This window comes from Rhinolophus sinicus, linkage group LG09 (genome assembly GCF_036562045.2).
Source record: "Rhinolophus sinicus isolate RSC01 linkage group LG09, ASM3656204v1, whole genome shotgun sequence".
Classification (NCBI taxonomy): domain Eukaryota; kingdom Metazoa; phylum Chordata; class Mammalia; order Chiroptera; family Rhinolophidae; genus Rhinolophus; species Rhinolophus sinicus.
In genome coordinates, this window is record NC_133758.1 from 65,583,289 (window position 1) to 65,607,695 (window position 24,407).

Consider the following 24,407-nt stretch of genomic DNA (forward strand, 5'->3'; position numbering starts at 1 on the left):
TGATCCAGCAATCCCACTCCTAGGTATCTATCTGGAGAAATCCAAAACTCCAATTCAAAAATCTTTATGCACTCCTATGTTTATTGCAGCACTATACACAATAGCCAAGACATGGAAACAACCTAAATGCCCATCGGTAGATGACTGGATTAAGAAACTGTGGTACATTTATACAATGGAGTATTACGCAGCCATAAAGAAGAAAGAAATCTTACCATTTGCAACAACATGGATGGACCTAGAGAACATCATGTTAAGTGAAATAAGTCAGACAGAGAAAGACAAATACCGTATGATCTCACTTATATGTGGAATCTAAAGAAAAGAATAAGTGAATGAACTAATCAGAAACAGTTTTGGAGACATAGAGGAAAAACTGAGGGTTGCTAGATGGGCGGGGGTTGGGGATAAGGGGGAAGGTGAGGGGTTTAGAAAACAGTCGGTAACCACAAGATTGCCACGGGGTTTTGAAAATTAATTTGGGGAACGTAATCAATAATGTAAAGATTTTGTAGGGTATCCGATGGACACTTGTACCGTTTGGGAGACCACCTCAGGGATGATGCAGATGCCTGATCACTGCACTGTACACCTGAAGCTGAACAACAATGAATGCCAACTATAATTTTATATATATATAAAATTATAGTTGGCATTCATTGTATATATATATATATATATATATATATATATATATATATACTATATACATATATATATATACTATAACATATATATATGTATGCATATACATATATACGTATATATGTGTATATATATGTGTGTGTATATATGTATATACATGTATGTATATACTTACAAGAAGCGGAGTACAGCATTAGGAATAGAGACAGTGGAAATATAATGGCTCTGTGCGATGTCAGAGGGATACTGGATGGGGGGAGGGGGGTTCACACAGTGTGAGGGATATAAATGATAAACGTCTAAGTATTGCTTTGTCTTGTGCACCTGAAACGTCTAAGTATTGCTTTGTCTTGTGCACCGGAAATTAATAAAATTAAATTAAAAAAGTAAATAAAAGTCGTGAGACTATTTTAGAGCCATACTTCTAAGAGAAATATGCTATTTCACGATAAAAATAATAAAAATGCCCAGTGACCTTTTATATGTATTCACAATCCCTCCTTGTCCCCCTTTGTAATTCCAACACTTCAGGCCAAATACACAAGCAAAACAAGAAAACTAAAACTAAACATTTTGAAATGCTGGATTTTATTACAGTTTAAAATTGTACAAAGAGTGCACGTGTATGAGTTTAAAAAAAAACACCACAAGGGAAATGTAGGATGTTAAAAAAGAAACACAAAAGAAATCTAACATGAAACAAAACAATTCCATTCTGTGAATGCAAATAAAAAGATATTTTACTTACTAAAAAAGTACTATTCCAATATATTAAGAAGTCTTTGATTAGCAATACAGCACAAGACGTTTCTGCAACTATTCACTCACAGATCAGGCCGAGTCTCACTGAACGGAGGATGGATCGTTACATGATCTTAACAGCCACGGGCAGCTACTAAATGTTTGTGGATATGGAACAATGTCTGTGAGGTATTACAATAAATAAGTTCTTTATGAGCCGTACAATCGAGTCAGTAGTGGATGTTACCATTTCAACTTTCCATAGGGACATCCCATCTCCAGTCCTTTTTTGCCTCTGGTGATTTTCAATGAGGTTTTTTCACACTTAGAAAAAGAGAGAAAAAAAACAAAATATTTGAGATGCAGTGTTAAATGGCAAAATGCTACACTTTGCCTTACGTTTTTATAACAGAGACCGTGGACTAATGATGGGCTGTGTTATAGACACTTAAAGGACAGTGGGTGTGGTCACACCAGAATTTATTTTAGAAAACGATCAAGTCTACACATGCCCACACTTTTGCTTGCTCATAAGCACTGTTGTGGGAAGAAGGGGTTGGAATTTCCTGGGAGCAGGGCCTGTGTTCCCAGGACGCTGGCTGCTGCTTCCCTGTGTGCTTCCTAGCCATGCTGAATCTGTCTATTACTTCCCTATCTTTAAAAAATACATATTATTATGTTTATTGAGATATACTTGACATAGAACATTGTATTAGTTTCAGGTAGACAGCATAATGTTTTGATATTTGCATATATTATGAAATGATCAAGTCCAGTTAACATCCATTACCATACCTAGTTACAAAACGGTTTTTTGTGATGAAAACATCTACTCTCTTTTCCCTTCTACATTTAAATAATCAAGCAGTTGCTGCTACCATAATTTATTTTGTGTTTATCTTTTTCTATTTCTGAGACCGAAACGTTTTCCTTTAATAATATAAAGGTATTTAACAACATGCTCCACCTGGAGGCACAAAAAGGCCACTGCTTTGTCTGGATGACAACTTTTGTCTCAGAAGCTCCAAAAACCTGAGCCCTTCCAGTGCAGGGCCCGAATACCGGTACCAGAGGGGAGGGCATGAGTTCTGGCTCTGCCACTCGTTAGCTGTGTGACTCTGAAGGAGTTACTCACCCACCCTGGTCTCACTTTCCTCAAGTGTAAATGAGACAGTAACAGCACCACACCTCATAGGACTGCTACCCTCACCGCACACATAAGTTAGCATTTGTAGTTAAACTACGTCTGACACAGAGACATTCTGGCTAAGTGAACAAAAATGAACTCATTCTTATTTAGAACACTGGGACTCTGAGGTATTTTTCACACTTCACAAATTTATACCCAAACAGAAAATATTCAGAAACTTTGTAATACTAAAATGTGACGGGCAAATTCATGTAAATAGGACAAATCTGGCTACATACTAACACTCGTATTCTCGGAATTTTACTTTGAGTTGACTCAAAGAAATGCTCTATTATTTCCTTTCACTATTTTGTTGTTTCAGTTGTATATTCAAAGACTTACTTTAACAAAAGCAGTACTCATAGTTCTAAAAGTGCTTTTTCACTGTCCTGCTTTTCTTCAGCTTCTTCAGATCCTAGGTGGTAAGGAAAGGGAAGGAGAAAAAGCATCGCATTCCGTTAATGCAACGATTTCTTTAAAATTGGTGTGTGTGTGTGACATTTTAAATGACAGTTACATATGTTTCATCTTCAAGAGATTCAGGTTAACAAAACTGTAACTATAAAATAAAATTTTATTTCATTTCTCATAGGAGGGAAACCTTTTAAATAGCATCACTTGTACTAATCAGTCAGAAAAGAACTCACTCATGTGCGATTAAAATATTCATACAGACGAAGAATTATTCTCCAGGCGATTCCTCCTCCACCACTTTGCTGACAAGTTTGTATATGTTTTGAAGAACAAATAACCTTGAGCTTTAGTACAAATAATTTAATGTACATATTTTTTAATCGCTGTAGCCAGTGAGTGAGAGAGCAGTGAGGGCTTCCTAATTCCCAGGGTGACGACACATGGTCCCTGGGGGCTGTGCCAGCAACCACTGCTGTCACCATCCTGAGTCATTGTCTCGGGAGCCTCACATTATTCTTGCATTGGGCCCAGTCATTCCACTCTGCAACTATGTCCTTAGGATATAGTTCTGAGGAAACAGGGCTTGTTCTCACTATGTAGACTTTTTTCTCCTCTAAAAAGTAGGAAAAAAACATCTAAATGTCTGAGAGTAAAACTTAAAAATTATTACATTTCCAAGAAATATCTTGTATCCACTTAAAATTATGTTTATATAGTTTATTATAACAACATGGAAAATTCAAATGCATTAAAGTAAAAGCAAATACGTAATGAAAAAAACTGTATATATTGTAAGATCATATTTGATAAAAATAAAAAAATATATGTGTGCAAATCAGAAAGACTAGAAGAAAACAAACAGCTGAATTACATACATGTCTGGATTTCCAAAATTTCTACAATACATTTAAACTAACTTTACAACTTTGAAGACAGGATATAAATAATATAGGCAGTAGGGCCACAATTATGTAAATTGCAAACACGGAACTAGAAGGAAACAAATTAATCTATCAACACTGACGTTGTTGAAGAGTTTAAAGAACAAGTAATGTTTTACTTTTGTTCCTGCCACATTTTTTAAAGAGTCTGCCTTACTTTCACAATTAGGAACGAGAAAAAATGAGTGGTGAGAAGTCCAAGGCAGCAGGTTTGGATGGAACATATTCACACATAAAAGCACCTTGCCTCACAGCTGCCTGACTTTTGCCAGATAATGCACTTCAAAAACGGCATTTTTTTCTCATGAGAATGTCTACCTGGATTATAGCAAAAACCAAATCTCATACAGGAGAATAAAAGACCAAGAATCTTTCAGAAAAGATTGTGTTCTACATCTTAACCTCATAAATGTCACATAGTTAAGCTTGTGGTCAAATAAATACATAAAGGCTTCACTTTCCAGCCTATTAAACTGAATAAATTACAGACATGGGTGAGGTTTAACTGCCTCCCACTTTGAAAGGAGGGTGAGGAAAACACTCAGACCAAGACTCCTGTTTCTCCGCTCACTTTCCACCTGTCAGGCTAACAGCATTTGAGCCGCAACGAGCTAACATGTCTTGGAATATTTGGGATTCCTAAATAAAGACAAACTTTTAATTAAAATAACATGTATGCTACATAATTGAAAAGTGAATGCTAGAAAGGCTTTCTGTCAGGAGATCGATAAAAGTAAGGAGGTCAATAAATCTTTCCTTGAAAACAACTGTAAAACTGGACTAGGTGGACAAAATAACCGTTTCAGCACTCGGAAATGACCAAAGTCATACAACAATCTGAAAAGTGTTTATGCTTCTAAAACTGCAGAATTCAGAGAACAACAGTGGTGTTCTTGCCTGGAGCTGATCCAGTTCCTCCAACTTCCAATACCCAGGTTGATTGGTGTGAAGGTTCTTCCAGGGTAGGACATGCCATGAGGATTGGCAACAAAATTATGCAGCTGAAAGGAACTCACTTAATATGGGGTGGTGAGTGATGCAAAGGGGATATGACAAACTCAGTGATGTTTGACAGGAAGCGCCAGAGGCTCTGCTGGTTTGAGGTTGTGGTCATGGCTGCACCAAGCCTGCTGGGCTGAAGCTGTGTGTGTGCCTGGCAGAGACCAAAAGAGCCAAAGATAATCAAACACTCCTGGTCAACCCTGAGGTTATAAGCCTATGCACAGGAGATGTGAAAAGACTCAGCAGAAAGTAGAAGCTGGAGAAGACTGCAAACGGCCTGAGATTTTAATGTGCTGCCTAATATGAGGTGTGATAAAAAATATGATGAATGGTAAAATTAAAAAATAAATTATTACACTAAAAGACACATGCCATTAATCCCCCTCCAAATACTCCATGCTTCCAACACACTTATCCCATAGTTCTTGCCACTTTCTGAAGCAGTTCTGGAAGTCCTCTTTTGTGAGTGTCTTTAGTTGCACTGTCATGGCTGCCTCGATGTGGTAAATCATTTTGACTTTGGAGAAGAGCCAGAAGTAGCATGGTGCCAGATCCAGTTAATAAGGTGGATGAGGACACACCGTAATGTTTTTATTTGACAGAAATTGCTGTACCAGAAGTGATTTACGACACAGCATTTGTCATGATGGAGGATGAAATAAAGACACTCAGGAAAGAGGACTTCCAGAACTGCTTCTGAAAGTGGCAAGAACCATGGGATGAGTGTGTTCAAAGGGAGGGGGAGGATTTTGAGAGGGATTAATAGTAACATGTCTTTTACTATATTTTTTAAAAATTTAAACATCCACTGTATTTTTGGATCACACCTTGTACATAAACATCCATTTGGCAGAAGATGGAAGTCTTAATCAAGGTGCTTGAATATAATCTCTGACCCATCACTGGCTACCACTAAGCTATGTAGACACAGGGGTGACCGCTATGAAACTAGACTTAAAAATAAAAGAATTTAAAAAAAAAAAGGAAAAAAGAAATCTGAGAAGAGACATCAGCAGTCACATACCACAAGGGATGTAATTTCACAGACTTTGTCCAGACAATTTTTTACAGCCATAATCAGCAATAACAGCAACCTCTTGGGGGAAAAATCAGAATCTAGAGTTGCTACTATATTTTCAATAAAATATCTTTCAAAAAAAAAATTACAAGACAGGCAATGAATCAGAAAACTGTGACTATTCTCAGGAGAAAAAACAAAACAAAATCAACAACTCAATACAAACTGACTTTGAGTGTGTCCAGATATTTTATTCAGCAGACCATGATTTCAAAACAGCTACTGTAAATACTATATGTATATATACAAATGTATAAATATATATTCAAATAACTATAGAAAACCATGTTTAAAGATTTAATGTATGAAAACAATAAATCAACAAATAGAAATCCTCTAGGAGACAGAAATTACAAAATGATGAGTTTTTTAAAAATCTGGAGTAGAAAAGTGTAGTAACTGAAGTGAAATATTAACTAAAGGGAGTTAAGAGAATATTCAAGTTGGCAGAAGAGAATCTGTAAACTTGAAGGAGGAGCAATACAAGTTATCCAATCTGAATAACAAAGAGGAAAAAGAGGAGAAAAAAATCGAACAGAGCTCAGAGACCTATGAGAGAACATCAAGCATACAAACATACATGTAGTGGGCCTCCCTGAAAAAGAGAAGAGAAAAATAAATCAGGAAAAATATTTGAAGAAATTATGGCCACAACTCCCCAAATTTGTTGAGAAATATTAATCTACACATCTAGTAAGCTAAACAAAGCTAAACAAATACTGACTAAAATATGTACAGAAATCCACATGTAGACACATCATAGGCAACCTGCTGAAAAGGAAGGAATGCATGAAAACATAATATATCATAATTTTTATAAGGTGCTGCTAAAGCAATGCTACAGGGAAATTTTATGGTTTTAAATGCTTATAACAGACAAGAAAAAATCAGTTCTGAAAAAGAAGAGCAAGTTAAACACAACTCAAGCAGAATAAATGAAATAATGAAAATTGGAATGGAAATAATTAAAATGGAAAACAGACAAACAAGAAGAAAAAAATCCAGGAAAACAAAAGCTTTTTTTTCAAGGAAACACAAGTTAACTAAGTCAAGGAAAAAAGAGTATTAGTTCCACTTATAGAAATTCAAAAGGATTAAGGGGAATATTGTAAATGATTTATGTCAACAAATTAGATAATTTAAAAGAAACAGATTAATTCTTAGAGACAAATCACTAAAAAGGACTCAAGAATAATAAAATAAATAAATAAACAAATAAATAAATAAATAAATCTGAGTAGACCTATATATAACAAGAAATTGATTTAGCAATTAAAAATCTTCCCACAGAGAAATTTCCTGACTCAGATGGTTTCATCAGAGAATCTATCAAAATTTAAAGAAGGAATATTGATCCATCCCAAGAATTCACTCAGAAAATGGAAGAGTTGGGTACGCTTCCCAATTCATTTTATGAGGCAAGCATTACCCTGCTATCAAAACCAAAGATATAATAAGAAAACTACAGAACAGTAGGTACAAAAATGAAGAGCATAGATACAAAAATCCTCAAGAAAATATTAGCAAATATAATCCAGAAACATGTACAGTGGATTATACAAAGTGACCAAGTGGGATTTATTCTAGATGTAAACAATTGATTTAATATCCAAAAATCAATTAATGTAACACAGCATATTAATTGACTATAGGACAAAAACCACATGATCATCTCAATAGATGCATAAAAATGCATTTGAAAAATCCAGTGTGCATTCATGAGAAAAACTTCCAACACACTAGGAATAAAATGGAACTTACTCAACCTGAAAAAAGGCATCCGTGAAAACTCACAAATCTCATCATACTTAATGTTGAAAGACTGAATGCTTTTCCCTAAAGACCAGGAACAAGACAAGGTCTACTCTTGACACTTCTATTCAAAATTGTATTGGAGGTTCTAGACAGTGCAACAAGAAAAAATAAAATAAACCTATCCAGAAGATTGAAAAGGAAAGAGTAAAATAGTTTTTATCCACAGATGACATGATCCTGTATGTAGAAAACTACATGAAATCCATATACACACAAAAAACAAAACTACAACTAATAAACAGGTTTAGCAAGGGCATAAGATATAAGTTTAATATACAAAATAGCAACTGGATTTCTATGAACAATTTGAAAATGAAAGAAAGTAAAATTACTTTCAAAATAGCACCAAAAAGAATAAAATATGTAGGAATTAGTTTAACAAAGGAAGAACAAAACTTGAATGCTGAAAACTACATAAGTGAAAAGAAAAATGGGAAAACATCTACATAAATGTAGAGAGAGTCCATGTTCATGTATGACAAGATTCACCATTGTCACGATGGCAATTCTTCCCAAATTGATTTATCCATTCAATGCAGCAGGCTTTTGGGACAAAAATTAACAATCCTAAAATTTACATGAAAACACAGAAGACCTACAATAGCCAAAACAATTTTGAAAAAGAACAAAGTTGGAAGACTACCATGGTCGCCCTGCAAAAGCAGTGTATGTTGGGGTCGCACCTAAAATTTGATTTGGATGTTCAGACTGATAATACCACACACAGAGAGGGTATGAAAATGTTTATTACTTACAAAACTAGATTTCTGGGGACCGTTGGGCAGGCCTTTCAAGCAAGGCCTTATGGTACCTGATTTTAAAGCTACATAAACATAAAATCAGTCATCAAGCCAGTGTGGTACTGGTGCAAAGCAAGCATACAGGTCAATGGCATTCTAAATAGCAACTGGGGAGAACACTTTGGCAATTACTTAAAAAGTTAAGCAGAAATTCTCACAGTTGACCCAGTAAAACCTCCTAGGAATCTATCTAAAAAAAAACATATGTTCCCACAAAGACATATACATGAAGGTTCACAGGAAGGCGACTCATAGTAAAATACTGAAAACAATCCAAATGTCTATCAACGGATGAAAACAAAACGCTGTATGTCCACATAATGGAATAGTATTCAGTCATATAAAGGAACAAACCACTGATACAAGCTACATCATTGACCCTCAAAAACATTATGTTAAATAAAAAAGGATTATGCTAAATAAAACAAGCCAGATGTAAAAAAAATTGTATATTGTATGATTACATTTATGTTTATTGTCCAAAAAGGGCAAATTTTCAAGACAGAAAGCACATCAGTGGTTTATGTAGAATTAGTAGTGCAAATAAAGGAAGGTTTTTAGATGATAAAATTGCTCAAAGATTGTATTGTGATGTTGTTGAAAAACTATAAATTTACTAAACATCATGCAATTGCACATTTACAATGGATGGATTTTACGGTGTACAAATTATCCCTCATGAAACATGTTTTCTTAAAAAATGAATATTACTTAATATCTTCAGCTGTGAATTTTCAAAATGTTCATGAAAAAGTCGGACAACTGTTTCAAATCTAATAATATAAATAGGGTGACTATATATGTGATGATGTAAACAAAAACACTTCTGAGAGATAAAAGGAGTTCTAATAATAATATTATGGGGCCACAAGAGAAAGCCGAGACTGCCACAGGCAAAACAAAAGGCTTGGTTACTTTTAGTAAAAGTAAGTTTAATGCCGTCATCTAGATTTGTTTAGCACAGATTATATTGCACAATTGAGCTATTATTCTTCATTTTAAGTCAGTCTTTCAATGCTTTAGGAACTAATGACCTTTCCCAGCATCACAACTGGTTCATTTAAGCTGTCTAACCACATAGAACAACTTCACCCCAATCATCTGAGAGAGGACGGTGCTTCCCAGTTCTTCCCATTTAACACACAGGTAAGCAGGATGTGGCTAGACCAACAAGCAAACCCGCAAACAAACCACCTTTACGTCTTTTTAAACATACATTTACTAAAATGTGCTAATATTCCAAATCTCTGTGATAGAAAAATTCACGCTATTCCTTTACAAGGAAAAACGCTAACATTTCAAATTTCAGCGCCTCCAATTTCTTTGTCTTCTTTTCATTCATTCCTTTAATAGTTATAAGTTAACTATGTGCCAGGCACTGCCCTATGTGCTGAAGAAAGAAAGATAAGAAAAGAAAAGTCCTCTCTTATCTACCAGGGTCCCATCAGCACTGGATCAGGGCAACAGAATCTTATAACTTCTGCTGCTGAAAGACTATTTAATAGTTAGCCACTGGCCTAATGCGAAAACTTTGATTTAGAATCTTGTTTTCTAGGCACATTAATTCCAATAGTTTTTATTTATTTATTATTATACATATTTTTTAAATTTATCGGGGTGATAATTGTTAGCAAAATTACATAGATTTCAGGTGTACAATTCTGTATTACATCATCTATAAATCCCGTTGTGTGTTCACCACCCAGAGTCAGTTCTCCTTCCATCACCATATATTTGATCCTCCTTACCCTCATCTCCCACCCCCATCAAGTCTTTCTTACACTGAGCATTCAGATAATGGAAATAATACCATACAATATGACAAAGTAAGCCATCTTGACCCCTCCTTCCCTAGCCACTATTAATCTCTTTATCTTAACAAAGCATTTCCCCAGGGGAACACTGAAAGTAGCTTTTCTTGTTTAGCATAACCAATGAAATGGTAATACTTCCCAGCACCAGGAGATGGCAGTAAATGTCACAGGCAGGAAGAGAAAGACTGCATGTGGAAGACTTCCTGAGTGGTTCTCCTCAGCTTATCATTATCCTGCTGTTCTGAATTTCTAACTAAGATCAGTGTTGGGAAATTTTATTAGTGTTAGAAAAATAAAAGCTATGCAAAAGCATGAACTATAGTGCAAACTTCCTCTTTTTAAAAAGTAGTTCTATGATATAAAAATCTCAATGAAATAATCCTTATAAGGAGGTAATGAAAATTTAATACTTATTCTAATAGTTTCTGCAGCCCGAGAAATAGCTTTTCTGCTAATTCATATCTTTATTTCACATGACTATGCTTTGTGTGTTATACTGCTTTTAGATCCAATACCAAGTCCAGAATATCAAGTAAGTTACTTCAGAATGCCAAGTTCCTTCACGTTCCCCAATATCATGTCTCACTGCTGTGCCTTTGATCTTCACATGGCTCTTCCTGCCTGGAATCTGTTTTACTATAGTGTGTGTGTGTGTGTGTTTCAAATATTTGCTGAGCATGATGCTGGTAACAAAATAATGCCGTCTCTAACTCCAGTTTACATCTCAGTGATAAAAGCAGGCCACGTCACTGCTAAAGACAGGACAGCCAACACAGGATGACAGGGTTGCGGGAGAGGCTCCAAAGAACAGGTAAAGGACACCCCACCTATGACAGCCGGGAACCAGGGGGTGGGGAGAAGCCTTCTGAGCCTGTGAGTGGAGACGAGTATTAACCAGGGGCAGTTTTAAGGATAGAAGAAAACAAGATGCATGGGGCTTGAGGGTTTGGGCGCATAGCATGTTCAGAGAAGCTAAGAACAGGGCACAAGGAGCGTAACAAGTAAAGAGACTGGACAACGGGGTAAGGTGGTCACAGAGGTGCTTTGTGCCAGGCTAAGGATCCATGAGTTTCTTAATCTTTTACGCCTTTGAGGCTTTGAGGCAGGGGGTAACGTGATCAATTTCTCATTTTCATTAATATGAAAAGGCTGTATGTTTATTAGCTATGAGTATGGACACTGGCACTAGAGCCAGAGTTCAAATCCTAGCTTCACCTCGTATACTCTGTGTGACGCGGGACAAGTTACCGCAGCCCTCGTGCCTCAATTTGCTCATCTCTAAAACAGGAATAATGAGCCGTTTATATCAGAGACTGGTTCTGAGGAACCCTGACAACAACGCGATTGCTATTGTTAACGTGGCACCTTGGGGCCTGGCTGGGAGAAGGCTACTGGCAGGGAGACAGGAGGCTGCTGCAGAAACTGAAGCAGGAAACGCTGACTTGAATTTGGAGACGACATTAAGTGGTACAACCTGCATGAGATAGAGGAGGCAGAAATACAGGGGATCCAAAAGGCTTGGTGAATGATGGGATGGGATCCATTAGAAAGGGGCTCTGGTTTCTGACTTGGGCGCTGGGTAGACAGGGCTGCCCTTCTCAGAAATGGGGGCTCCTGAAGGAATGTCAGTTTCAGGGATGCCAGGGAATAAGACAGCATCAAGACCCTGGCCCTTGCTGGCCTGTCCTCTGAGATGCAGACGACAAACCAGAGTGTCTGTGGTCTTCTATTACATTTATTCTTACATCTCTGAGCCTCACCACTGATCGCACACCAAGACTACTTCTTAATTGTTCTCATGTCCAAAATGCCTGGTATGTTAAGTGTTTGCTAAGTGCTTGGAGAAGTAGAGGAAGGGAAGAAAAGAGGGAGAGGGCAAGCCTAACTTTTGAATAATGGGCAAAATACGAGTAATAATCAAGTTTTTACCTGCTTCAGACTCAGGAGGAGAATAAAACTGACCATCAGAAAAACCAGCAGGTATAAGTGCCGCCCTCTCTGAAGCATTCTGAACTATCCGGAGTCCTGGAAGACAAGAAATCAGATGCTGAGAATGGTGCCAGTATTCTGGTAGCTTCTTGGCCAGAGTAACACAATAAAATGGTGTTAATGTTATGTTTTAGAAACTTTAGCAAAAAGAAGTACTTTGGAAATCTTTCAACCAAAAAATGAATGTATTAATAAACTAGGAACCTGTACTGTAAAGACAGATCCCAACTAGTTTGAAAAACTGCCTCATGTTACTCATGAGATCCCTTGACTCAGTATTTAGCACATCTTTCCCTGGAGAACACCTGCCTCCTTACAGCAATCAGCAACTTCAAAACCAAAGCAAAAGTAAAACGAATAACCTCCTCAGCTCGTACAAAGGGTCTATAGTCGGCTTCTGACTGAGGAAATGCCAACGTAAAACATAATAAATGGATAGACTTTTATAAATATAGAGAGTGATTAGATGGTGAAGAAATATCTATTCAGTGAAAAGGTTCTCAGAAAAGAAGGGTATTAACAAAAAGAGAGAAGAGGAGGAAGCATGATGCGGACAGCTCAAGAACACTATCTGATGAGAGGCCATCAACAATGAGTTCTTCAGACTGAACCTGACTTATCAATAAATAAAAGTGGGAGGAAGCGCCAGGCCTGGTATAGCAGGTGCCTCGTATGTGGGTAAAAAATGCCACAGGCAGTGAAAAAAACGCTGTTTTAAAGTTTTTCATTAATTGTGTGTTCTGCTTTATTAGTTACTTTGAATTTGGTTTAATCACAGAAGCATTCAAGCCTCAGTCACATTAACAGTTGTCTGCTTTCAATAAAGTTCAATTTGATGTTCATATACAATTAAATAAATGACTTTCATTAACATTATTTGTCCTTTCACCATATATTTTCATTAATGAAAAGAAGGTACACGATAGAAGATACATCTTGGTTTGACTGTGTTTAAAACCTACTCTTGAATAATTGTTTTCTTATAGATGTCTTCTCTATAAATCAGATTTTCCAAAAGAAAACTACTTCCCAGGTTTTTCCCTTCTTCTATTCCTCGACATTATAATCATGTTTAACTTTCTATAAGACACAAGATTTTTTTTTTCCTATTAGGCAGGGAACATTGAGCCAGATGATTGACAGAGCATAAAAACAGGGTCTTGAAACTGCCTGGGTGTCTGTGTTGAGCTTTGATGTCACCGCCAAGAGGGCAGCGGGATGGGCAGAGGTGGTACATGGGCTTCCCCTAAGGCCATCATGTGAAGAAGAATTCCAGCCAATAATTAATCATAACGCTCAGTGAATCACTTGGCCTTCCGAGTCAGCATCCAGGGATAGTCAAAGCCACACCTGGGCATTATAACAGCTTTGGCAGTTCTCATGGTTACACAGAGCTAGCTGTCAGTCAGCTGCTCCCAGGTGGATGGGGAAAGCCTCAGAGGGCTGAGCACTTCCGGGCTTGCTGCCTCCCTCCTCCTTACCTCCTTCTTCATTAACCCCCAGCACTACTCTAGGCACCCCACTGTTCTAACCCAGCCCATTCAAAGCCACCCCTTGCTGCCTGGAGAGCCACGTGACACTTTGAAGAACTGCTGACTCAGTTCACCTAAAACTGTTTTACATTTGTCTGTCCCTGAACAACAGAGTTCCTTTTAGATGCACAAAACGCTTAGTGTCCTGTGACTATTACTAATAGGGAGAAAAGGTCAACGTGTCTGAGGAGGAAGAGGTGTTGGCTACTTTCCTTGTCTGACTGCCTTTCTCATCAGTGTCCACGCTTCTTCTAGGGAAGCCTGGTCTAACACCTGGAGAGCGCAGCCACATGCTGTCACTCTGCTTTCATCCCACCCTTCTTGGCTATTCTCACGACAGAATGGAGACAGCTGCTCTGCCTGGCTCCACAGGCGCAGGGCAACATCCAATCACATCTACAGCTCTTCCTTCCAGCTCGGTACCTAGCCAGCCTCTAACTCTGACAGCGACTTACTGTTTTCTTCCTCTGCCTCTTGAGGTAACACTTTGAAATCCAGGAACCATGTCTCAATCCAGGCGAGGATGAATGAAATGATGGGCAGCACGTAGCCAAAAGCCCCTTGAGAGAAAAGCTGGAAAAACAGATGTGACCAGGAGAGGGAAATACAGTTACCATGGCTCCCACTGGAAAGCGAGGTTTCCTCCTTGTGGACAGTATTGTTCAGAAAAAGTGGTAGGCCATACCTTTGAGAGGATCACTTTCGCTAGTAAAAAGGCACTGGTCACTGATGTCGTCAACTGAAAGACAGTAATTCAGCACCACTCTAATTAGACATTTTCAGTGTGAAGGCACCTTCCTCCCACAAGAGACCCATCGGGGCTGGAAGCACATAATGCCTGGAAAGCACTGCCCAGCCTGACACTTCCCACATCACGCCATCTGTACCCCCTCACCCCAGACTGGGGAGCAGTGGGCTTCTATGTGGCACACAATCCCTGACTGGCTGCTCGTGGTGTCTTTTCATCAGCGTTTTAGCACACTGGTATGCCGGGAAACTAAGTTTTGTCCACCTGATGGTACAACATCCAAAGACACTATCACCACAGAAAGGACAGTGAAATACAGAGGCAGGGCTCCCCCTAGGGGTTGGGAAGCCCAGAGATAATCCCGCAGGACCTGGTCCTTGTCCCTCCCTCCTCCACCTAAGATGTGTAGTAATATGAAACCCAACCCAAGTGAACTCCAACAGTAGCCTTGACTGACAGAATGGAGGTCAGGGTACATCAGGTGTCATGCTCAGTAAGTATTAATAAAGTGGCAGAGTCAGGTTTGTTAGCAAAACACAACCAACACAACCAACACACACACACACACACACACACACACCCCAGCCAGGGTGAGCCACCTGGGAGAGGAGGCATTTTGTATTCTGATGCTCATTAACGTTACAGGCTGACACTAAGTGTATTTTGGGTACCAGCTGACTTCTCCCTCTAGCTGTTTGGCTTCTCTCTACAAATGTTTTGAAAAGTAAAAATGAGAAACAATGAAATGAATGTGCTAAATCTGACCTATCCTTTTGATAATTTATGATTAGATATCAGAGAAACTTCTTTAAGACTATCGCTGAGTGTCAACCACTTTTCTGAAACAAACATTGAGACAGACGGTCTGATAAATACCAATGTACATTATGGAGACTGGAATAGAAGGTCCCAAATAGGAACTGTTGTAAAAAATTGGGAAGGGACAATCATCACAGCTATTTACGATTGGCAAAAGCGTGTTCAGGAAAGCGAGTCAAGCCTGACTAAATCGGTCAGCCTACATCCATGAAACGTGAGCTTGGGGCTCAACAGACGTCTGACACCAGCCCTGTGATTCCGTGGATGCTCAGAAGAGATGGCCCAGGCAGAGCGCAGCACAGCTACATCCCCAGCTGGACAAGCCCGCACAGGCCCACACGCAGACCCGGGACTCATTCCAAAAGCAGGCCCGCAGGTTACCCCTGAGCAGTTGTCTCCAGCCTGAGCAAGGAGCTCAGTGCCCCACGTACCTGCCTTACTAGAGCTCTCGAATGTGAGTGTTCAGACCTTGTGGAAATGGCAAAAACAATTCAGGCACCACTGCTTATAATTCTTCTTTCAGCCAATTAATAATTGTTGTGGGTGAATGGCATGTGCCAAACAAAGCTCTATGCTAGAGGAAAGGAAACAGATGAGAGCACAGGCCACTGCCTAAAGCCTAAAGACAACAAGGGAAGAAGGAACAGGAGAGCTTGTCCCTTTAAGACTGGAGGGAGGGGATTAACACAGGGAGGGTGACAATTATCAGAGTAAGCAGAGCCAGTCAGGAAAAATCAGTAAGGAGTTTCAACCTACAGGAACTTCTCCAAATATCTTTGTGACAGAGGCACTAAGCTCATCTCTCAAAGCAAAAGGAGGCAGAGGGCGGGCAGCTGCTTGGCCAGTGAGCCTGTGGGGCCTCTAGATTTCTCAGCTGGTCACTGTCCACACAGACAAAGCTAGTTACTCATCACCACTGGGAAGAAGCACTGGAATCCTAAACCCGCTGGAGCGTGGAGGAAGGGGGCTCAGGAAAAGCTGGGATTCGGCCCGGATGAAAACTGCCTCTTCCCCAGCTCAGCCCTGTCGTGAGCAGGCCCTGCTGACCAGCACTGGAGGAGATGGACCTTTCATCCAGGTATACTCACCGCTATTGCCCACCAGTGGCGCAGTCTGCATACAGCATACGCAAGTATTAACACTTTGAATCGGAAAACTGCCAAAAGCTATATAAAAAAAAGACAAATTCTTAAAAATATATACAAAAGTAAAGCAATGTGGTTTTATAAAGAACCCACCAAAGTGTGTTCATGATTCTGATTTAGCTAGACTGCCACAGTCAGCATTGGTCTACAGATGGCATTTGAGATCCCTGCTCTGGAATTGATGTAATACCATCCAAATAAAGATTCAAATTAACTTTCCATTCTCAACAAAAGAACATGTAATTAAATGTTCGTTTTTCCTTTCCATTTGAGTCCACATATTTCTGATATACTTTTAAGATGGAGAAAATGTTCTGAAAGTTGAGTTTTCTACTCCAGGTACAAATGCTGACTTTTGGAAGATACCAGGTTCTTAGTAAAGTCCCCATATCAATCTCTGGGTGCCTGGGGTATGGGCAGAGTTCTGCCTATCCCAGTAGCTACCATCTGATTACTAAGTGTGATTCTGGGACTTCTGTGAAACCATTATACATAATCCCCACCCCAACAACCACGTGAGTCAACTACTATCATTAATCCCACTATACACATAAGTTGGATAGAAACATTGTCCAAGGCCTCCTAACTCCTTAGTTGAGGAAGCCAGCCAGGATGTGAGTTCAGGTAGCTGGACTCCAAAGACCAGGTTCTTAGCCACTATAACACAGCTGTCTTAGTAACTCTTATGGACTAAGGAATAAACAGAATAAAAATTTACTAATTTACTTTGGAAATACACTTATTCTGAGTTGGGAGAAGTCAGGTGACTCTTGAGGCTCAGGGTAGGAGTCTGCCCAAAGTTCCTCACTATTCAAAACTGCCGAAAAGCTGAAGGCTGACAACTTTTTTACTGTCATTGACTGGATAACCTCACTTAAGATCCTTTTGTGGGAATGAAGTTTGCAGGTTATATTTGTTTTTAATATGTTGCTTTCACTAAAAATGTGTTTTCTAACAATCTGCTAACCATTATTCCAACTGTCTCTCTGAGTTCTGGACTTGGCAAAAGCATAATTCTTTACCCCTGTATCTTGAAGTCTCCCAGACCCCAAGGGTTCCTAGAGGCTTTGTCCATTTCTTAGACCGTGACTGACAGACAGTCTTTCTAATCAGAGCTAATGGGCCCCGTCTATTTGCCCAGTACCATTAACACCCTAAGCATGGAGTACAGAAAACCCATGGAGATCTCACAAGTGGATTAATCTTGCTTTCTGGCAATCCTGGCTCCAGCTATTTTAAGATAAACACAGCAAGGGAAATAAGAGAAAAAAGGAGAAATCAATTTTGTTATTGATGTATCAATAGTTTCAGAAGAAAGAAATACCTAGAGATTTGGGGGGCAACAGGCTCTGCCCCCAACTTCAATGACCTAGGGGAGGCGTAAACATGGAACCATGGAACTCATTTGTTCATTTGGAAAAATAAGGGGAGTAAATTCTATTAGTGGTTTTCCCAATATACTATAGCAACGAAACACTTTTTCAACATACTGTATAGAACTCTAACATACTGTACAGATAAAAATGGAACTATTTAGGTTGCAAGGGGGTGATTTCAAAGAACCCTGATCTCTGCTTATTGGGAATTGCACGTCTTTCCCCTTACCGACTTCGGCAGGCCCCTTCAGAAACCAAACAAGATTTTTAAGAGTACTTTGAAAACCACTAGAAAATATAATCATTAAAAATGTCAACCAAAAATGATGATGGTGATGATAGTAATTGCAGGTGGTTTTCTGATCTTCTAGGATGTACCTATCATTGGGCTAAGTGTCTACCATGTATTATTATATCATTTACTTTCCAGAATGATGATGACTTCATTTTACATATGAGGAAACTGGAATTTAGACCTAATCTATTCAAATATATACAATTAGAAATAGTGCTGTGACTCAAATCACATTTTTCTGACTGTAAGGGCCTGCTTCTCACCATTGTGCACACCATCGCGAAAGCCAGTGAAAATGCAGTTAAAATGAATTTGAGGGCATTCACTGTGAATTTTGATTGCCTATGCTGTGTCTAACGCAATGTTAGAATCTGATTTACTTACACTATAAAATATAAAGAGATATCATGGAGATGTATCAAACCCAAAGTCAGAGCATCCTAGAAAGACACTACAAACATTCATTTGAATAAAGCGAATGCTTCATCTACAGATAATTGCATCGATGTAATTCTGTAACTGACTAAGTTTGCCCCAGATTACCAACATATAACTTTCCTCAAATTCTATTATGGAAAAATGAAACAGAATTATTAACAATAAATTTAATCTATCTCAAGGCAGAAAAGGAATGGCATTTTCGTCATATTATTATATAAATGGGTGAATTTTCCTTTCGGTGACTAGGCTTCTATCTCAGCCATTTGAAAAAAATAAACGCTCTTCTCCAAGAAAATCAGATTGTCACCTTCTGCTGCCCTCTTTTATCTCTCATTAATTCTCCTCCCCTCTCCCCCCCCCCCCATAACCAGGCAATTCTTCAGAAAGCAATAGAGATACCACAAAATGGGCCAGTAACTAAGGGAAAGAGGAAAGACTGTTCAAGCGACGAAACAAACACAACTGCATAGAATTTGAGGTCTATTGAGAGGAAATTTGCCATTTGGTTAGTTTCATTTTATCTAAAATGAAATATAAAACAGAAAATACTTACAAATATATCAAAATAAGAAGAGTAGAAGTCATACTGCACCACCTCCTTCTCTAATGTGTTCTCAATGCCTCCATTCACCTAAGAAGGAGAGTAAGAAACAAAAACGAGAAGAGATTTATGTGTGAAACAAATATGAGAACATACAAGTTTTCGTATACTTTACTGCCTATGTTCTTAGATCCTAGAAATGCTAAAATATAGACGAACCCTCATACTTCTAATAGAAAAATGCTAAATAGCATTTCCCACTTGGAATTCTAAGTTCATTCATTCAACAAATATAAATGTATCATGGAAAACAGTTTGTAGTTTTGGCAAACTAAAATGTTAAATAAGAAAACTGTTATTTTTCCTCTTCTAAGATAGTCTTCAAACGTTATCTTATAAGAGGAAAATACTTAGCCCAAGCTTAAAACCCTACAAATGTACTTTTAAAGAAGACAATTCATATTTATCCAGGGCTTCCCCGATTTTCTGATTACTCTCCACTGTTTTAGGTCTTAGAAGTAGATTTGGCAGAACCTACTTTAAGACCGGATATGGGGTGTGAGAAATACAAAATAAACAAGCAAATCAATCAAGGACAAGACTTCATTTGGGGCCTGAGTATCTGGGTATTGTTTACTGATACAGAAGAAAGGAGGAAGCAGGGGTGTATGTGTCGCGGAGAGAGCACGTTAGCTAGACATCTAACTGGACATGGCAGGTAGGTCATGATGTAGAATGCGAGAACTACCTTCTGGAAGATCTCAAAACCATGCTTTCCAATCTGCTCCAGAACCTGTAAGAGCTTACTTACCATTGCAGTAAGTCCAACACCTCTATATAGCTTTTAAGACTTTTAATCCTCTAGAATCAGCTTACCTATGCAATTTCATTTCCTATAGGCACCTTCTTTTTAGCCACACTAGTATTTTCTCTGCCTATGTCTCTGTCCCCTCCAAAAGTACAGGTAAGCACGCACTCCTCCTCAATGCGTCTGCTCATCTTCATCTCTAAACCCTTCCCCTATTGCTCCCCAGTCCAATCCCAGATCATCCTTCTATCCCAAATTCCACCTGTCCTTCTATACCCCATTCACAGTCCGTCTTCTCCACTTATTCCTCAGAGAATTCCAACCCACTGACCTCCTCCTAATCTGAATTTCTGTTATCATTGGTTATCACAGTTTAACTATAGAACATAGTGAGAGTGAGGCAATAAAATCAGAATCAGAAGGAAAATAACTACCTGAAACATAAATGTAACAATAGTGAGAGAACAATAAATAACATTTTCTCTCTCTTCCAAGGTAAAATTTATGTAAATTAATAAATTACATAACCTATCACTGTGAAGAGCTTTGTCATTGCCAAGAGGCTGCTGTATATATATATCGTTTCATTTGATCTTCACAAGCATTCAGAAGGAAAGCAGGACAGGTATTAGTTCTGCTAACTGACTAAGAAACCCAGGCCCAGAAAAATGTAAATGGCTTGCATAAGCTGCAGAGCTGGTCATGACAGCTCTAGGTCAGATGAGAAGTATTCTGACACTTTCTGGTAAACCAGTCAGAAAGTAATACACCAGGCAATAAGCATTGATAAAGTCCTTTTTTTAAAACCATAATCTCAAAGTGTCAAAAGCTAAAACAGAAAACAACTTCCTTTCTACTGTCTCCTTGATCCCTGTCCATTTTAGCCTAAAGAACCTGGGTAGAAAAGAGTTGGGGAGGAATAGAGTCTCAGGGATCTCTAGCCACGGGAAATTCCAGATCAATGCAGGAAATCAAGTCTACACAAGGGTGTACCAGGAAGCCCTAGACAGAATCAGAGCCATCCCTTCAGCAGGCCCCAAAGAAGTCAGCTACCCTAAGGTCTTCTAGAAGGAAAATGAACCATGGTGGCACTCGGCTTCTCTTGGCTCGCCAGTCCCTACACTCCAGGCTGGGCTGGTGCCAGTCAGCTCCCTGGAGCAAGGAGGAAAAGTGGCTAAGTCGGAATGTATCTCATATAGTTTTTTGTAGAGCTTGTGACACCTGAATCAGAAGCCTATACTTTGGCACTTAGTAAATGTATAGACATGTTAAAAAAAAAAAAAAGTAGATTTGAGTGATTAGAGATTTATAGAGACAGACAACAAAACAGTGTGTAGTGAAAAACCCAGGTCAGGATTGACAATTCGAAACCAATAGAACTAGAAACTGAGTATTTACAAAATACACCTTGCTAAAGAAGTCACGATGCACTATCTCAAAGATCATATGCTGTGTTTCATCTTTTAATTTTATAATTGGGGAAACTGTCAGTCAGTGGAAAATCAGGATAAAAACACATTTCTTAATTGCTAGGCCTGGTGATTTTTCATCTGTACCACGTCCCACAGGTGTAAGCAGGTCCTTTCTGATGAACGAGAACAGAGGATAGTGCACTTCACCTCCAGTTCAACTTTCTCGAAGTAATAAAAAAGGAGGGGAGTGAGAAGTGTGGTCTCGTGAACCCCACCATAGCTCCGCCCCATGGATTCCCTCACTTAAAAGCATGTAGTGATATAAGTGGCAAATCAAAAAATGTCTTGATTTTATCTGTCACTAAAGTAATTTTTAAATGTGCTCCCTTAAAACTGCTGCTCTGCTTTCCTGTTAAAAGATGGATTTCTTTTTCATCTGTCAATACACAGCTGTTAGTTCTGAAAATGTATTGGTCCTTTAAACTATACATTAATTTAAATATTTTCTTTAATGTGTCCATGTGGATAACAAATAGTAAAAAGAGACGCTCTAAATTATTGTGTCATATCACTGGCTTGTTCAGTTTTAAACAAAAATAAGTGCTACATTAACAGAAGGGAAATCTGTAAACAGAAACCTAGCTGTAGAAGCATGTGGCAGATTACTGCAGTTCTGGGACACTCTTATTTTCTGATGTAAATACCTACTTTCATAAAGAGTTTCGTTCCTCTATTAGGATTCACGATGAAATTAAAGGAGTCCGATGACCCTAATTACTAAGAGTCTAAAATGAAAATTGCTGTTAGACTCAGAATATTAGAGTTTAGATTAAGATGTTGACTCTATAAAAAGGCAAAATTAAAAATCATTTCCAAACAGAAATCTCAGCATCTTTTCACATTTTTTCTATTTTAATAAATTTCTTATAAAGCACCTATCACTGCCTAGCAAAGAGCAACCTCTTAATAATAAACAACAGCTAATAACTATTACTACATAGGCCTTAGTAAATATTTCTTGGAAATAAATGAACTGTTGAAAATGAATGGAGCAGACAACTTTTGCCTGAGAGGAAAGCATTCTGGAAGGGTTTACCTATTTATTGGTAAGGGATGTAAACAGTCAGAACCAAGGTTTTGGGAGAAAACAGATATATTGGGTTAAATAAAATATATTATTAAAATACATTTTACCTGTTTACTTTTACTTTTATTAAAGAAATGTAGCAACTAGAAAACTTAAAATTACATATGAGGTTTGCATTATATTTTTATTGGACTGTACTGGTCTAGACAATTACTTGGCCATCATCACTGCATAACCCTGACAAAATATACAGACAAAGCTCCAAATGCCTCAGACATTTTTTGATAAAATATGAATAAACTCTTTGCAAAAAAAGTAAATAATGCAGAATCTTAAATATGGGAATCAGAAAAGTAGATAAGACATCTGAAACATATTCCAGGAGCATGCTCCATCTTTTAGAGCAAAGGTCAGCAATCATTTTCTGAAAAGGGCCAGGGAATAAATATTTCTGCCTTTGTGGGCCAGCGGACTCTGTCAGAACTACTCAACTCCTAGGCACAAAAGCCAGTCCCAGGTAATATCTAAACAGATGGGCAGGGCTGTATTCCAATAAAACTTTATTTATAAAAACAGGCCAGTTGAATTTGGCCCCAGGCTGTAGTTTGCCAACTCCTGTTATAGAGTAAAACACCATGAATTCACATTTCAAAATCCCAAAGTGAGTTTTAAATTAATCAGGTTTGTTTTAAAAAATAACAGTAAAGAACAAGAGATGTCCAAATTAACTGGAGACCAATGTTGCCTCATTTGGACAAAAAATAAAATTCACTAAATGAGTCAAAAATGATGAGAGAGAAAGGAGAGGGGAGGGGAGGGAGGGAGGGAGGGAGGAGGAGGGAGGAGGAGGAGGAGGGAGGAGGAGGAGGGAGGAGGGAGGAGGGAGGAGGAGGAGGAGGAGGAAGAAAGAAAGAAAGAAAGAAAGAAAGAAAGAAAGAAAGAAAGAAAGAAAGAAAGAAAGAAAGAAAGAAAGAAAGAAAGAAAGAAAGAAAGAAAGAAAGAAAGAAAGAAAGAAAGAAAGAAAGAAAGAAAGAAAGAAAGAAAGAAAGAAAGAAAGAAAGAAAGAAAGAAAGAAAGAAAGGGAAAATTATATTTTGTCTCTGGAAACAATTCTCACAAAGTCATGGGAAAAAACACTTACATTTAACTCTATTATCCACAGTAATGTTACAAATAAGAGGTCAAAGGTGACAAACAAACAGAAAGTCCTCCTGACATCAGATATGCCTTTCTTTTCCCTTCCTTCATAGGACTCAATCCTGGCCATGAGATGTGTAGGGTTGATGGAACGGACGTCACGCAAAGAAGCATGAGAGCTCTGGCTCCTGGTGAGAGCATTCTCCATGTCTTCTGGCAGGGGGTTCATCCTGGAGAGGGGTTAAAGGAACCTTTCTCCAACTTCACCATGCCTAGACAGAAGAGATCTTCGGGAAATAAAAGAGACACCATGTTAGAGCTCACCTAACACCACAGTGCTACCCCCACCACCGTGCAACTGTTTCTCTGAGCATCAGTATCTTAACTGAAATCATTTATGTCTTGATGGAGCCATAAGGAGAAAGTGAAATGAGAATAAATTCTTGATGTTATCAATCAATACTCCAAAATAGCTATTATGGAAAAGAATGGCAGTAAAGAAGAATGCAAAGTTGCAGTAGTAAAGGACAAAGACCGGATGTTTACCACAACAGAAAGGTGTGCCTGGAACCTGGAGCAAGCCTCTTGGTGAACCAGCCATGCCAGTTCTCTTGCTGTGCCAGGGGGAAAACCTCTAA

At 38.5% G+C, this 24,407-nt stretch overlaps 1 protein-coding gene across 1 annotated transcript in view; it reads right to left on the reverse strand.

Annotated features, from left to right (window-relative positions):
• Positions 1–1,214: 1,214 nt before the first annotated feature.
• Positions 1,215–24,407, reverse strand: part of STARD3NL (STARD3 N-terminal like) — a 55,657-nt gene continuing 32,464 nt past the window's right edge. The window contains exons 2-9 of the mRNA XM_019710244.2: positions 23,774–24,056; positions 19,338–19,415; positions 16,616–16,693; positions 14,646–14,699; positions 14,416–14,533; positions 12,369–12,464; positions 2,918–2,990; positions 1,215–1,710 (exon numbers count right to left, since the gene is read on the reverse strand). Coding sequence (XP_019565803.2) covers positions 2,935–2,990; positions 12,369–12,464; positions 14,416–14,533; positions 14,646–14,699; positions 16,616–16,693; positions 19,338–19,415; positions 23,774–23,998 — 705 coding nt within the window. The 5' untranslated portion in view covers positions 23,999–24,056 and the 3' untranslated portion in view covers positions 1,215–1,710; positions 2,918–2,934. The remainder of the gene's footprint in view (positions 1,711–2,917; positions 2,991–12,368; positions 12,465–14,415; positions 14,534–14,645; positions 14,700–16,615; positions 16,694–19,337; positions 19,416–23,773; positions 24,057–24,407) is intronic.